The sequence below is a fragment of the Galleria mellonella genome, unplaced genomic scaffold (assembly GCF_026898425.1).
Source record: "Galleria mellonella isolate WM207_F2 unplaced genomic scaffold, CSIRO_AGI_GalMel_v1 utg116, whole genome shotgun sequence".
Lineage (NCBI taxonomy): Eukaryota > Metazoa > Arthropoda > Insecta > Lepidoptera > Pyralidae > Galleria > Galleria mellonella.
In genome coordinates this window covers 3,966,057-3,982,357 of record NW_026441978.1, presented here as the reverse complement: position 1 = coordinate 3,982,357, position 16,301 = coordinate 3,966,057, and the positions used below count along the sequence as shown (strand labels likewise).

Genomic DNA, 16,301 nt, shown 5'->3' with positions numbered 1-16,301 from the left:
CAATGTATCTGTTCGGTACATAAAAATAATTAACAAATTCCGTTGTACAGGTTATTTTCTGTTTTGGCTACTATGATAATATTAAGTAGTTCACTTGATAACAAATTTTAACTGCATTACTCAACTTGTACCATGAACTAAAAGTGGCATGTCCCCTCAAGTAAAGAAGTATGAATTAAAAATACATCAAGTACTGCATTCCTTCTGTGTAGACTACGCTATGAATATACTTATTATATGTATTGTACTTAATGGGAGTAAGGCTATATATATATATATATGACAAAACAATATATATATGACAAATGACAGTTCATAGACCAACATAACTATAGACAAAACCATAGAAAATTTATTACTGAAACCTAATTTACGAAGATTCAATAGATTCTGCAAAACACATGGAAAGTATAGTACAAATGAGGGAATGCAGTCAATCACATCTATTGTGGCTATATTATGGTATCTATTAATTTATTTGAATTGGATACCATAACCATATTTCCTGGAGCCCTTTTTTGGGGCCGCACAAACCGTCGAAAGTAGGACAGTGGGGCACACTTGCGCGCTAAATACCACCACAGCAGCGCCACGCCGGGCACGCCGGTGTGCACAATTGGTTACAGTTAATAAAATATCGTTTGCTTTCTCTACTTTCTGCTCAACTTTGTGTTAGACAATCATCATTTTGTTAGCTGCTTTATATTAATATGTATTTACTAGCTGTTTCCCGCGGCGCTGTCCGCGTGATTCTTTATACAAATAATCCTATGAGTTAAAATATGTTATATAACCTATTCAGCCAATTCTTACTGATCGGTTATTTTATAGTATTTTTTCTTTAGATTGATATAACTTTTTTTATTTGTAAACCGATTGAACTTAAACAAACACTGACTGTTAAGTGGAGCAAACCGCAACGCATTAGTGAAAACCGCATTCAAATCGGTTAAGCTGTTTCTGAGATTGACGTGCACAAACATACAGACAAACAAAGAAGTTTTTTTTTAAATCATTGTTTTGGGTTCTATTGCAATTATAACCGATTAATTAAATTGGCTGAAACTTTATGAAGGTATTAGGTACGTAATTATGATTTAGGTATATAATACAATTAAATAAATTAAAAAAAATACAAAATAAAATGAAGTATATAAGACCGGATTCTAGAAGGGTTCCAATAGAAATGATGTACGGGAACTACATAGTTAGAAGCGGGCAACGCCGCGGGAAATAGCTAGTAAACAATAAAAATACAGAGGATATATGTATGTAGACATAGATCACTAAAATCAATCACTAAACAATACCTAATCGTGTTAGACACGACTTTGGTTTACGAGTTGTGAAAACGACTCGAGCGCGCCTTTTCTCTGTTTACTAGGTAAATATAAATAAGTACCTAACCACATACCTGCAGGTATCGCAATAGCCCTGCATCTTTGTTTTTACGAGGATATTTAGTAACGTTTTGGAAAGTTTCAATTTGTTTCGGCTTTGGTCAAAAATGCCCTTGAATTGTATTAACAATGGATTACCGAATTTAACTCTATTGACAAATTTGTATTTCGATTGGTTCCAATGAAATTTTCAAGTCGGTGTAAATGTTGAGTTTGTGAAGGATTTATAATATTACTAGTGACCCACCCCGACTTCGCACGATTGCAGATGCAAAGATAGTAAAGACTATGTACTCGCTAAGAATGTAGCTTTGTATACGTTAAAGAATTTTAAAATGAATGTTAAAGTTCATTATGTAGTTTTTAAGTTTATCCATTTAAAAAAAAACAAATCTTCCCTGTTTATAAAATTATTATACGAGTAGATTAACAGACTTTCTGCCGACCCCACAAGTGGCCTAAAATAAAACTTTTACCTATTATTATTATTATTATTAAATTCAGAAGCAGTGAAAGAATGAAAGATTTAGTACGAGGTCATATAATGAATCTGTCCCATGTAGTTATTCGACACCTCGGTCTTTCTCTTCCTCTTTTGCCCTCTATTTTTCCTTCTACTATGCTCTTAAAAAAATCGTCATGTCGTATAAGGTGGCCCAGCATTTTGCCTCTTCTATTCTCTATTATAACTACATGGGACAGCTAAAGGAAACACTGGGTGTCATATCGTATAGGCAGATCAAGGATATGGCTTGGGATAGAGCTGGCTGAAAGAAGATGCATGAATTAGTTGCACCGACAAGAGGAAACTCTTAAATGAAAAGAAAAGAAGATATAATGAATACTATTTTCAGGAAATTAATTCAGAGATATTTGTATGTATATGTATATGTAGAGAGATATGTCGCGGTATAAGAATATTTTCCGTAAAACAAAATGCTAAAGACAAAAAGATTGTTAAACACGTTACTATTTATTTTCCTAAACCTACGTAGGTTTAAAATAAATGTCATGTCAATAAATGTAATTTTTACACGCACCTTATATGGTCACTTATATGGAAAAAGTAATTCCATTTCCTCTCTTATGAAATCCTTATAAATTTTAATATTTTTTAGATTTTTTATAGCATAATAATGCATTTTTCTTTTAACTTGTTATATAATTAACTTTTTTTTACGGAGCAATATAAAATGTTAATCCAGATAAACTTGAGATTAACTAGAAAATAAATTATAAATAAATTTAAGAATAACAGAAAAATAAATATACTATTGCTTAAATCATACCCAAACTTTGCTCGACTTTGTTGAGATAAACACTGCAGGCGCCGTCGGACTTCTGTACGAAATGCCCTGAAGTCCTCAGGGACTGAATTAATAAGATCACACGTCACACCGTACTTATTATCTCTTTTATGCAATTTCAGGAACTCGGACTCGATATCACGAACGAACAAATTGCCGAACTAGAGTCGGCCGTCCACGACATTGACTTCACCAAGGCGGCGGAACACGAGAAACGCGTCAGGCACGATGTGATGGCTCATGTCCACACCTTGGCAGAACGATGCTCGCTTGCAGCCCCCATCATCCACCTTGGTGCGACTTCGTGTTATGTAGGCGATAATACAGACCTTATCGTGATAAAACATGGGCTGGAACTGCTGCTGCCAAGAGTTGCCGCTGTGATAAAACAGCTGGCAAAGTTTGCTGAAGAGTACAAGTAAGTTGTATTAAAAATCAATTATATTTTGTCATTAATGTATTATATATTTTATGTATATATATTTTTTTATACCACGGAGGTTGCACATAAGGTTAGTAAGCGGTTACCGTAGCCTATAAACGCTTGCAATACCAGGGGCATTACGCGTGCGTTGCCAACCCTGAAGAAACCTCTTTATCTATTTTTTGAAGAACCCCATGCTGTGGTCTCTTGGAAAAACAGTGACAGACAAATTATATATATATTTATACAATAGAAAGATAGATTTTGCTTTATCTTGAGATCCTTAGCAAATTATACTTTATAGTATGACTTCGTCTGTCCGTCCATTTGTTTGTCCTTTTATCACAGTTTTTCAACTATTTATGTATCTAAAATTTTAAATAGTTTTAAACATTACTTACTCAAATTTTTTGTAAGTGGAAAATCTTTTAATGTAATAACTACAGGTAATGAATGTAATTTGGTCGAGAAATTTATCACTAAGGGCCCCGAATGATCCCGAAACTAGTCGAGCTTTTTCCCCATATTACACGTAAGTTAAACCAGTAGTTATTACATTAAAATATAATGTGTACTTACGAAACTTTTGACACTGAAAATCTTTGTAAAACTTAAAAAACTTTTTAAACTATTAAACTATATATAATCAAGACCTTCATTCATTCACATTTTAAAACAGTTTCTCTCTGAAAGTGAGGAAAAAAAACATAAATACAGTTGATGAACGTAAAAAGTTTGAACGTGACAAATTAATACAATAGACATTTGTTTATATTTTCAGATCACTCCCAATTTTGGGTTTTACACATTTTCAACCAGCACAATTGACGACTGTTGGTAAGAGAGCGTGTCTATGGCTGAGTGACCTTCTCATGGACGAACGTGCACTGTCACGAGCAAAAGACGACCTCAGATTTCGTGGGGTCAAAGGTACCACTGGGACTCAAGCTTCCTTTTTACAACTTTTTAAAGGAGATACGTCTAAAGTCCGAGCACTCGATGAAAGGGTAGCACAGTTAGCGGGTTTCGATAAACGTTACCTTGTGACTGGCCAAACTTATTCTAGAAAAGTCGATTTGGAAGTAATTTCTGCGTTATCTGGCCTAGGCGCAACGGTACATAAGATGTGTTCAGATATTCGCTTACTCGCTTCTCGTAAAGAACTAGAGGAGCCATTTGAGGCTACGCAAATTGGATCTAGTGCTATGCCCTATAAGAGAAACCCTATGAGGTCTGAACGCTGTTGCGCGTTAGCTCGCCACTTGATAACTTTACATGCCAACGCCGCTAACACGCATGCAGTACAATGGCTCGAACGAACCCTGGACGATTCTGCAAACCGTCGCATAACTCTTGCCGAAGCTTTCTTGACAGCTGATGCGACTCTTCTTACATTGTTAAATATTTGCCAAGGATTGGTAGTGTACCCGAAAGTTATTGGTCGGCATATAGCTCAAGAGTTGCCATTCATGGCCACTGAAAATATAATTATGGCTATGGTACAAAATGGGGGAGATCGTCAAGTGTGCCATGAAAAAATAAGAGTTCTTTCTCATGAGGCAGGAGCACAAGTAAAGCAGCAAGGGAAAGATAACGACTTAATTGATCGCGTAAAGAACGATCCATACTTTGCACCTATTCTTTCACAACTCGATAGCATACTGGATGCTTCAACGTTTATAGGAAGAGCTCCCGATCAGGTATCTGAATTTATCGAGGAAGAAGTCAATCCTATAATTGTGAAATATGCTGATATTTTGTCCAAAGTGGAAAAGCCTGTAACCCTGAATATTTAATTTTATTGTTGTACTAAAATAAGTTTTATTGTTGCGAATGATTATGATTCTTATTAATGTTTTTATTATTATAAGGAATAAAATTAAAATAAAGTTTGTTTAAAAATTATATATTTACAAGTTCAGCGTATTATTTCTTAATTTAATACAATCAATACTATACAAAGTATCACTATAATACAATATGTCACATTTTACATGATCTAGACAATGGTAACTGATGTTCAATCAATAAAACCGAAATTCAATTCTTAGCAAGCATCAAGCTAAATAAGAACATGTAATAATAAATTAAACTAAAATTACATCAACAAATAATCAAATAAATAAGCTTATAATAATTCAAAGAGAGACAATTTATAATTAAATTCATTATTATCTTAATATAGGTCAAGAAAAAATACTGTGACATTTTATATCACAATTTAGATGGCACCAGCGCTAAATAATGTTTTATATCCCATTAAAGAGTATTGGTAAGCAGCGTATCTCCTTGGCAAGCCGGTCCCTGGCTCGGCCAATTGCATGCGCCCATATTAGGATCAAACGTCAACTGAACAGGACAGTTAAATACATGAAGTGTGAATCGCTGCTTATTACAATCCCATCTGCACGCATAGAATTTGTTACATTGTTTCGGATGCCTGAACAAACCTGCTCTTTGGCAGTCTACTGTTCCTTGTAATGTCTCATCTCTGCTTCTCCATCCGCCTGGCCCATAGCGATCAAAAGATTGTGAATTAATAATACTGTCTGCGGATTCTGCTTGTTTTACCTGCGCATCAGATGATGCTTCTTGGTTTAATAAGACAGTTTTGTAAGTTGGAGCAATGGTCACAGCCTTTACTCTGGGATTTAGTCTCACTGTCTTTTCTGTTGATGAAATAACAACAGGAGTATTAGAAACAAAGTTTTCGGAGTATACTTCATTTGTTTTAGGAGTCACTACGGCAGCGTAATTGCTGGGTTCCTGGTATTCCTGATAATAGGAATCATCAGGTACAATAATAGGGTTGATGGTTGAAGAAATAATTGGAGAAATAGTAGCAGAATTAACTGATACTTGTAAATTGCCTGATCGTTGACCATATTGATTATCATTGATATCTCCGCGATCAGAATCGTCATAATCATTATTATAATCGATTGTTTCTGGTTGTGTTTGTACATTTGGCCTCTTTCCTTTCAAAATCAGCACAGGCGATTGGCAACTACATACAGCTCCTAATTTACGTACAAGCAATGGATTAAAATCGTTTATTTTAGTGACGACAGCTACCTTTGGTTTTGTCTTTCGAATTGGAGCCGTTGATGTTACTTCAACTAATTCTTGATTGAATGGTGCACGTGTGGACGTAACTATTTTTGGTTGTAATAAATAAGATTCAGTACTGGATATAATTGGTTGTGCTGTAGTGTATGTCACAGGAGATACAATACCAGCATCAGGTTCTACAGTACCGAAACCGAATTTTGACTTTGCAGTTTCTACTACTATATTCTGTTGTCTTTGTACTGGAACTTTTTGATACCGAACTTTATCTGACGTTACCTCAACAGGTGGTAAATATTCCGGTGCTTTATATTGAGTTGTTGACTCAGAGTACGTGTAAGGAGTATTTGTAGAAGATACAACAACAGGTGCAGCTGTTGTATAAGTCACTGAAGATACTAAACCAGCATCAGGACCGACTGTGCCAAAACCGAGCAAGTTAGATTTTGCTGTTTCTACTACTAAATTCTGTTTCCTTGGAGGTATGGCAGTGGATACAGTGTATTCCTTGTAAGGATTGTTACTGATAATTTCTCCTGTATTTTGTTCATTAAAACCAAAGCTTTCAAAATTAACTACGTTAGATCCACTCTCCTCCGATGGCGGTAAGTATTCAGGAGCCGAATATTCTGTAGTTGATTGGGTATATTTGTAAGTTGGTCGTTGTGTAGTAGATTTAACAGTAGGTCTGGCTATTCTTGAGGGCAAATAGGTATTTTCCACTTTCGGAGGTAAGTATTCACGATTATTGTTTTCAACGTTTTCATCAGATGGCGGCAAATATTCGCGTGTTGTAGAAGCTGTGCTAAAAGTACTAGGTTTATATGTCGATGTTACTATAGGCGTTGAAACAACTGGAGGCAAATATTCTTCAGCTTTGTAACCCACTTGAATTTCAGGAGATTCGTTAGGAACTTGTTTGTATTTAGTGGTAATTGTAGTACCAGGGAACGTTGAAAGGTGAATAGATTCTTTTCTCGGTTGCGAAATATGAGATGTACTGTAAGATATCTGTTGAACTGGTAATTTTTGTATCGCTGGTTGTTGTTCTATGGGTATTGAAGCAGTTGATGATATACTATAGGATTGTTGATACTCTGCTTTTGGCGGTATATACTCTGGCGTTTTGTATACTTGTGCGACCTTTGGAGATTCATATTCAGAATAATGCTCCTCGTATGCTAATGTTGATGGAGTCGATGACACAAATACTATATTTTTTCCTGACTGGTATTGATTATTAGATTGATGGAAGACTTGGTGAGATACCAGATTAGAGTCTGAATATGATTTTTGTGTATTCAAAGTTTCAGTGTTACGTTGTATTTCTGGTTGACTGTATGAATATCCTTCTTGATTCAATTGGATGTTTTGTGAAACATCATATTTCACAGGCTGGCTGACATGACTCACCTCATGTTGATAGATAATTGGCTGGTATGTTTGGGTATAAATAGAAGCAGTTGGTTTTACATATGTAACAGGAGTGACTTTCTCTGTATATTTTAAGATTGGGTTTTCATAAACCGAGACGGAAGGTTGTTGATAAGTTAGTTCTATTTTAGGTGTAGATGAAACTGGAATATATTTCTGGCTTTCAACTTTATGAATAGTTTGTTGACTATAAGACTGTGGCTTGTAGGTGGAAATTACTGCAGGCGCTGGTGTAGAATGCTCGTGTATAATGTTCGGTCCATCTTCAAATTTAATTGAAGGTGCTTCGTATTTGTAACTAGAAGATACATCGTAAGTATTTATTTTGCTTGCTTCAACATTATGCAAAGTTTGATGACTGTAAACTTGAGGCTGGTAAGTAGATACAACTTGTTGATTAGCAAGTGCTGGCTGAGCAGTGGTATATGTTACCGTTTTTGGTTCTCCGTAATTTACACTTGATTTATAATCAACTTCAACCGAAGGAGTGTAATATTTGCTATCCTCTAATTTATGAATCGTCTGATGACTATAAGCCTGAGTTTTATATGTAGGGTTTACACTAACTTCTGGAATTACTTTTTCTGTGTATTTTAAAATTGGATTCTCATAAACTGAAACAGGTTGCTGTTGATACGTAAATTCAACCTTAGGTACATACTTTTGGGTTTCAATGTTATGAATGGTCTGATGGTTATATGATTGCGGTTTGTATGTCGATATTATTGGTGTAGGAGTAGAGTATTTAAACGTGTTTATTCCATCTTCGAACTTAATTGCTGGTTTCTGATATTCGTAACCATGCTCTAAATTATCTTTAGAATAAGCGTTCACTTGACTGGCATCTACTTTGTGTATCGTTTGATGACTGATTACCTGGGGTTGGTAAGTAGATATCACAGCTGGTTGTGGTGTAGTTGATGGAACTGGTACATACTGTACTTGTGGAGATTTTATTGTTGATACTACTGGAGTTGGTGTAGAATACTCGTATGTTTTCACAGCATCATCAAATTTAACAGCTGGCTCTTGGTATTCATACCCTAATTCCGATTCTTTATGAGAATACGTCTTCACTTGACTAGTGTCCACTTTATGTAAAGTTTGATGACTGTACACTTGTGGTTGTTGATAAGTAGATACAACTGGTTGCACAGTTGTGAATTGGCTGGGTTTTGATGTTTCGTATGTGATTTCAGATTTCGAAAAGTCATATCCTAATTCAGCTGCCGGTGTATATGCGTTTGATTCAACTTTATGGATAGTTTGATGGCTGTAAGACTGTGGTATGTTACTATCGGATGATTGCGAATAAGTGGTTGATGGACCAGTTGTATAAGCTACCAGTTTCTTAAATGGTTCTTCAGTAACGGGCGTCGGAGATGAATATTCAAATCCAACAGATTCTACTTTATGAAGAGTTTGTTGACCATGACTAAAACCTTGTGGTTTATATGTCGACACAGATACGACGGGCGCTGCAGTTGTATAAGATATACCATCTTCAAATTTAATACTCGGTTTAGAATAATCGTATCCAGATGTTACAGACTTGCCGGTTGACAACTGACTTACAGAACTAGCACCATCGTACTGACTAGAACTGTAGCCATTTTGTTCGTATTGGTAATTCAAGCCTTGGTTGTAATCCGTAATTTCTACTTTAGGAGTAACATACTGTTTTTCAGCAACCACAGTTGGTTGTACGTAGGTGACAGCTGGTTGAGAAATCCCGAACAATTGTTTTACAGTAGCCTTGGGCGCTTCTGGGACGTATGTTGTCCTATAGGTCGTTACTGGTATAGAGGTTGTAACAGCTAATGGAGTAGCAGTTGTAGGAATACCAGAAGATGTAGGTGTTGTCACGTAACTATATCCATCTAGATTATGACTGTCAGTTCCATCATGGTTAATGGAAACTGCTGGCTGAGAGATATAGGATACATGTCCAGGATATGTTTCATGTACCACCTCGTGTCCCGATGTAACAGTTTTAGAAGCAGCATTGGCTCCACTTTGATAATTGAATTGATCTGTGTAACCATTATCAACCAATGTAGTTTTTCCAACCAAACCAACATTCACCGCACCGGCGGTTAAAGTATGGGAAACGCCGGTATAAGCTTTTGAGTTACTTAAGTAATTTCCTGTATTTGAGTTACTGTAAGTTCCATGATATTGATTTGTGTTAACGCCATTTGTGCTTTTACCCTCTACGCTTAATGAAGCATCACTACTGTAACCCCCAATGTGTCCGTCAGCTCTATATACTCCTCCCTCATAGTTTCCAGAATTGCCGTTGTAAGTGTCAGAATAATCAGCGTTGTAAGAACCGGAGTAACTATTTCCTCCAGACTCTGTATGTACATAAGATCCGGAATTATCATGCACATATTGTCCATCATTATTATTTACGTATTTACCATCATTGTCACTTTGAGACGTATATTTGGCATTATCGTAATATTCTCCAGTATGTTTGTAACCAGCATCATCATGAGTATATGGTACAACAGCAGAATCAACATGTCTGTAAGGTTCAGCGTAATCACCAGAAGGATCGTGAACATAAGCGCCGGAATTGTCATCGTAATTATTATAATTGCTCTGGTAATTTCCTGAGCTGCTTGCTATGGAACTAGAATAACTATTTAAACTTTTAGTGTATCCACCATTTTGTACACTAGCTTGGACAATATTGTGGGATTTTCCATAAGTCGTTTTCGTGGTAGGTAGCCTATAATCATCTAATATTATAGAACCGCTGGTATATTTAGGTGCATTGTTATATTTGGTTGGTTGAACCAGCCCTAAGTTAGCATCACCAACCTGATATGTTAAGCCTTGCCCTTGAGGGACGCTTGCATCATTTCCAATCTCGTAAGATTGACCCGATCTAAACGCGCCATTCGTTAATTCTTGGGAAGCAATGAAGTTCGAGTCCAATGCGTCATCTTTGGTTAGGAATCCGCTTTGGATTCCGACCAAGTTATCTAGCGAAGCTCCGGAGACGAGGCTCTGGTGAGCAGCGATGTTGACTGCGTCGGCTGTCTTACCATGGTACCCTGTGGCACCTGTAATATTAATTTAAAATAGAGTGAATATTTAATTGTAGTAGCTAATAATAAATTCATGTGGGGAAGAGATTGTTAATAATGGAGGTTAGCTCCCCATTGCTATCAATATATCTAATATATATATATAGTAAATAGTATATATATATATATATATATATATATATATATATATATATATATATATATATATATATATATATATATATATATATATATATATATATATATAGTTACTAATTTATCGTTGAATTCGTCACGGACCAACTGACCTGCCATTCATCCTCCAATCATCCCCCACTAGTGCCCCGCCAATGTATACCAAAAGCGCAGGCGGGGTTTCCATTTCATTATCATTTATTAAAAAAGAAAATAATTTATTGCCAGTAGTTTCCACGCTCGGCAAACAAGTTGACAACCACAGTTAGGATTTTATGATGTTTTAAGAGCGACACTGTTCCCCATTTCCTTCAACCATTAAGTTTCCTTTGTCGCCTCTTACGACACCCACGGCAAAGGAAGGGGTGGCCCATTCTATGCCGGGGCTACACAGCATTATACGATTAAGTAGAAGTACGTGTTCACATAAAAATTGCGATTGTGTGTCAGTTGTCTAGAATGTGACGCTATATTTATATACAAAAATATCGAATTCTATATTTATTTGTAACCTTACCTGTAAGCGTGGCAGACGAGAAGCCGTATGCCTCAGCTTCATATCTGCCGATGTTTCCGCAAGCAGGCACCAGCCACGGCCAGTCGCACTTGAGTTTCTCGGCGTCGAAGCCAAGACCGAACGGACAACGGAACTCGTAAGCTGTCAGCGGCGCCTTCCCGTGGTCGAGGCAGGCGAAGAACCAGCGGCAGTTCTCAGGGTCAGCGTAATAACCTGACATAAATGATTAACATTTATTATACATCTGTTATAGTACATTCCATCATGGTTGTCAGGTAACCTGAGACCTGGTAGATAGTCTGCGCAGAGATAAAGCCTAAAGTATCTTCAGTATACTGCCTGGAGGCAACGTGTTGAAAGTTTATAAATATATACTTTCACCAGCCATCTTACCAGAGAGTGACTTTGCACATAAGTCGACTGCTTCGATACCTTTATCCCATTCGTATTTCTGCTGTAAAGCTATTGTGTTTGCATGGCTGTGTTTCGGTTTAAAACGTGGTATATGGCAACAAACTTACTCTCTCTCTCTCTCTCTCTCTCTCTCTCTCTCTCTCTCTCTCTCTCTCTCTCTCTCTCTCTCTCTCTCTCTCTCTCTCTCTCTCTCTCTCTCTCTCTCTCTCTCTCTCTCTCTCTCTCTCTCTCTCTCTCTCTCTCTCTCTCTCTCTCTCTCTCTCTTTCTCTCCCTCTGGTAAAGTCTCTTTCTCTTAAAGTGTCTTTACCTAACAACTGGTGCATGAACTTCATGCGTTGCCAGTCCTGAGGACAACTGTCCTCAGTACTGGCAACGCATGAAGGATATTGTGAGCGGCAAAGTATATTCTGTTATGCCCATGGTACCGTTTATATTCAGGCGATGTTACCACTGTCGATCAGAGTGCCGTCAGCTAGCTTCCCATTCTGAATTGTACAAAATAAAGCTGCGACATCACCCAGGTATCCGGGATATGTTGTTTAACCGGGATAGCCTGTGTCGTATTCATCCCATATGCGTAGTTAATATTACCTATTCAAATACATATGACGACCATTGCTTCACCTGTTACGATGCTAAGATGTAACAAACAAACACTCTCTCATATTAATAATATTGCTAGCTAATCCGGCAAACGTTGTTTTGCTCCTTATCTTCAAATACCATTTTTCCTTATTGGGATAATAACTATCCTGTCTCTCAAATTGGAACAAACAATGCAGACATACAAAATTTCATTAAAACTGGTTGTACAGTTTAGAAATTTAGCGTAAACCAACATCATGGCATGACACTACCTAATCCTATTAGATGGAAAGGAGGGATTGTAAGTAATGCTTTTAGGACGACCTCCACGTGGTCTCCTCTGGAAACTATCGTGTTGAATTCCAAGTGTATTCATTGCGATGGGCTAAATAACCTGCCTTTTCATTCTCACCTATCATCCCTCACTGGTGCCCCGAATGTGTATATCGTTAGTGCAGGCGGGGTTACCATTCTATTATCATCCATTAAAAAATCCATTCTATCGGATTGTACTATTAGATTGTAACACATTAATTTCATCGTATATACTCTTCATCATTAATTTTTTTTTTCTCTTTGATGTACATTTTAGGTATTTATTTACGAATTCGTACTATTTAGGATTTGCTAAATGAATTTTAGTAGGCGTCTTCATTTTACAATGAGTAAGAAAACTAAAATAACCTGTTTAAATACAAACCTTATGGTTACTTTAATTTTATTTAACCACAATGGCTTCCAGGGGCAACATGTGGACTGTGGAGGTCACCCTGATACCCTATCAGCTATACCCTATATTGCTAGCACTGGAGCAGAGCTGGGCAAAATATATGCTTGGTTTCAATCAAAATACAAATTACAAAGTACTTTACTAACTCATGCGTATTTGAAATAAGGAATAAAAAATATTTTAAAGTCATATATTTGAAATACAAAATACATTTTTTAGCTATTTTTATTTAAATTACAAAATACAATAAAATACAAAATAAAATGGAACTAATCCAGAACAGCCTATTAATCAGGAAAAGATAAATTCTCTTTCATGAACATGTTTTTTTTTTAAATGTATAGTTAGACCAACAGGCTCTTGTTGGCGAATGAATAAAACCTGCTAAAGACAACAATCTTTCTACAGGTCCTGATGAGCTCAAACTTGTGTTAAATTGTATGAACGAAAGCTATCAAACGCTATTTTCTGAAGAATATACTTATTGATAAAATCGCTAAATGTATTTACGTTAAAATGTATTTTGAAGCTATTAGAAATACGGAAACCACCAACAAATTGCCTATATCGCTTTGGAATCATAATTTTCGTTTGTATAAATAAAATCAGATATTGGCTGTATTCATAAGAGACTTAGCATGTAAGTTTTTTTTTTTTAAGAGTGGATTTTTGTATAAGTAAAATAAAATAAAAAAAAAAATGCATTTCCAAAGGGGATTTACGTCATGCGGCCGGTCGTAAAACTACAAGCCAAATCTTTTTATAATATGCATAAAAGAACATATAACGCCGACTTCAAACAATAATTGGGATAAGGGTAGAAAGATGATGAGGTGAGAAATACTATCTACAAAATACCACAGCGTCAGTATTTGAAATACGAATTACTAATTACATTTTTAGGAAATAATTCAAATACAAATACCAAATTTATATTTCAATTTTTTTTATACAACTTAGAATGGCAAACACGCTGACGGCCCACCTGATAGAAAGTGGTAACCGTCGCCTATAGACATGAGCAGTACCATGGACGTAACAGAGTATACTGTTTCGCCCATGATACCCCCCATGCGTTGCCATTCCTGAGGACTCAGGTGTTATTCCTCTGTACCCAGTAAATTCACGCCATATCTCACACTTCAAACCGAAACACAGCCATGCAAATACAACTGCTTCACGGTTGAAACACGAATGGAACAGAGGTACCCAAGCAATCGACTTTTGTACAAAGTCTCCCTCTGGTAATAACGTATTTAATTAAAATACTATCCAGTCTTGCAATGAAGCTGTAAGACCCCTATTTATTATTAACAATCCCTTTCTGCTAAACTTATAGTATTCATAGCTGTAATAAAAAGTCCGTCGTACCTTCCTTATCAGGGCAGATGAACCTGGTGCGTGGTACAGGCGCGATCTCGGCGGAGCCGGGGCAGGCGGCGGCGTGGGGCAGGCTGCCAGGCCACACGCATACCTCGTACCGGGCGTCGAATGCCAGCCCTGCTGGGCAGTCGAACTCGAACACCTGCACCAGACGGAGACTTTACATTTCTACCACCATGCAACTGTGCTCATATTGCTATGTTTCAGTTTAAGGGGTTTTTGTAATGGATCGTAATAGAATAATAACATTGCTTGTGCTATCTCTGGCGGGACACCGATGAGGGATGATGGATAAGATGATAGGGGACGATGGTTGTCAAAAAGAAGTTATATATAACTATCATTGGAGCATTTAGTTTCCCTTACTAACCGTCCTTTCCTTCTGTTTAAGAGGCAGGATATTAGTTTGTGGTACTATTCATGTCCATAAGCGACGGTGACCTTTTCCAATCATTAGGTCACTAAATAGAGAGTTACTATCAAATTAACTGGCTAAAATAAAAAAGTTTAGCTTTCTTTTAAAGGCACTATAAACGCAAATAATTGTGGCAAGATCTCGACTCACAGTTTTTCAGTGATTTCATTGGCTTGTGATACTCTAAATCGAACCTTCAATATAATAAAATAAGGCAATTCTCATTTCTTACCGTATATTCAGGCGAGAGCTGATCGAACTTGACACACCGGTAGAACCTTGCACACGAGCGCGGGTGCACGAAGTATCCTTGTCGAGAGCAGGAGAACTCAGTTCTGGTATCCTGAAATACATAAAAAGCCAATGTATTAGTTTTAGTAGATTAGACTGATGAAACATGTACATATATATACCGTTATTGTCAGAACAACGTAAATCTAAACCCACAGCCTGGCAAATTAAAATATTGTTCCCTTCATGTTTATATTTTTATAAATATCTATGAGGAAACAAGCGCGAGGATAAATAAGCGACTTATGATCTACAGAAAAATAACCCTAATTTGATTATTTCCGGTCAATAGACCAATATACAGCTTTATTGATTTTAATTATTCTTATTTATAATATCTTTTGAATCTAAAAACAGAAAATATGCCCAAGACTGTAATCTCTGATGGGATGGTCAGTGGCTTTAGTCGACTATAGCCGTTGTAGGAAATGTAACACTTAAAATACCCATATTTCGCTGAGCATATTAGAATCCAGCAGTAGTATAATACCTATTTTGTTTAATGGGTGATAATGGAATGGTAACTCCGCCTGTGCGTATACGTTGTGGTATACGCTGGTGGGGCACCAGTGAAGGATGATAGGTGACGATGAAAGCAGGCCAGTTAGCCCACCGTGACAAATTCCACTAGAATTAACTACGATGGTTTCCAGGGGAAACCGCATGGAGGTCGACCTAATAGGGTGTATTACTAACAATCCCTTTCCCACCAGTAGCATAATAGCGTAAGAGGTTTACAACAATCGCTTGCAATAATCTGTTTGTAACTTCTGAATTAGTTAAAAATATTTTTTTCATGTCATCAGGAAAAGAGTGAATGAGAATCGAACATTAATTAAAACAATAGAAAATAGAAGAGGCAAAATACTGGGCCATCTTATATGACATGACGATTTTTTAAAGAGCATAGTAGAAGGAAAAATAGAGAACAAAAAAGGAAGACCAAGGAATAACTACATGGGACAGATAAAAAAAAACACTAGGTGTAATGTCGTATAGGGAGGTCAAGGATATAGCCTGGGATGGAACTGGAAAAAGATGCATGAATTAGTTGCACCGATAAGAGGAAACTCTTAAATGAAAAGAGAGAGAGAGAGT

General features: G+C 36.7%; 2 protein-coding genes across 3 annotated transcripts in view; one reads left to right on the top strand and one right to left on the bottom strand.

Annotated features, from left to right (window-relative positions):
* The window catches only part of LOC113512928 (adenylosuccinate lyase), a 48,796-nt gene extending 43,744 nt beyond the window's left edge, over positions 1-5,052 (top strand). For both annotated transcript variants that reach the window (XM_026896896.3, XM_052894666.1), the window contains exons 2-3: positions 2,830-3,125; positions 3,913-5,052. In XM_026896896.3, coding sequence (XP_026752697.1) covers positions 2,830-3,125; positions 3,913-4,927 — 1,311 coding nt within the window. In that variant the 3' untranslated portion in view covers positions 4,928-5,052. The remainder of the gene's footprint in view (positions 1-2,829; positions 3,126-3,912) is intronic.
* LOC113513838 (uncharacterized) overlaps positions 5,039-16,301 on the bottom strand; it is a 40,449-nt gene continuing 29,186 nt past the window's right edge. The window contains exons 6-9 of the mRNA XM_031909342.2: positions 15,145-15,255; positions 14,486-14,639; positions 11,385-11,597; positions 5,039-10,708 (exon numbers count right to left, since the gene is read on the bottom strand). Coding sequence (XP_031765202.2) covers positions 5,391-10,708; positions 11,385-11,597; positions 14,486-14,639; positions 15,145-15,255 — 5,796 coding nt within the window. The 3' untranslated portion in view covers positions 5,039-5,390. The remainder of the gene's footprint in view (positions 10,709-11,384; positions 11,598-14,485; positions 14,640-15,144; positions 15,256-16,301) is intronic.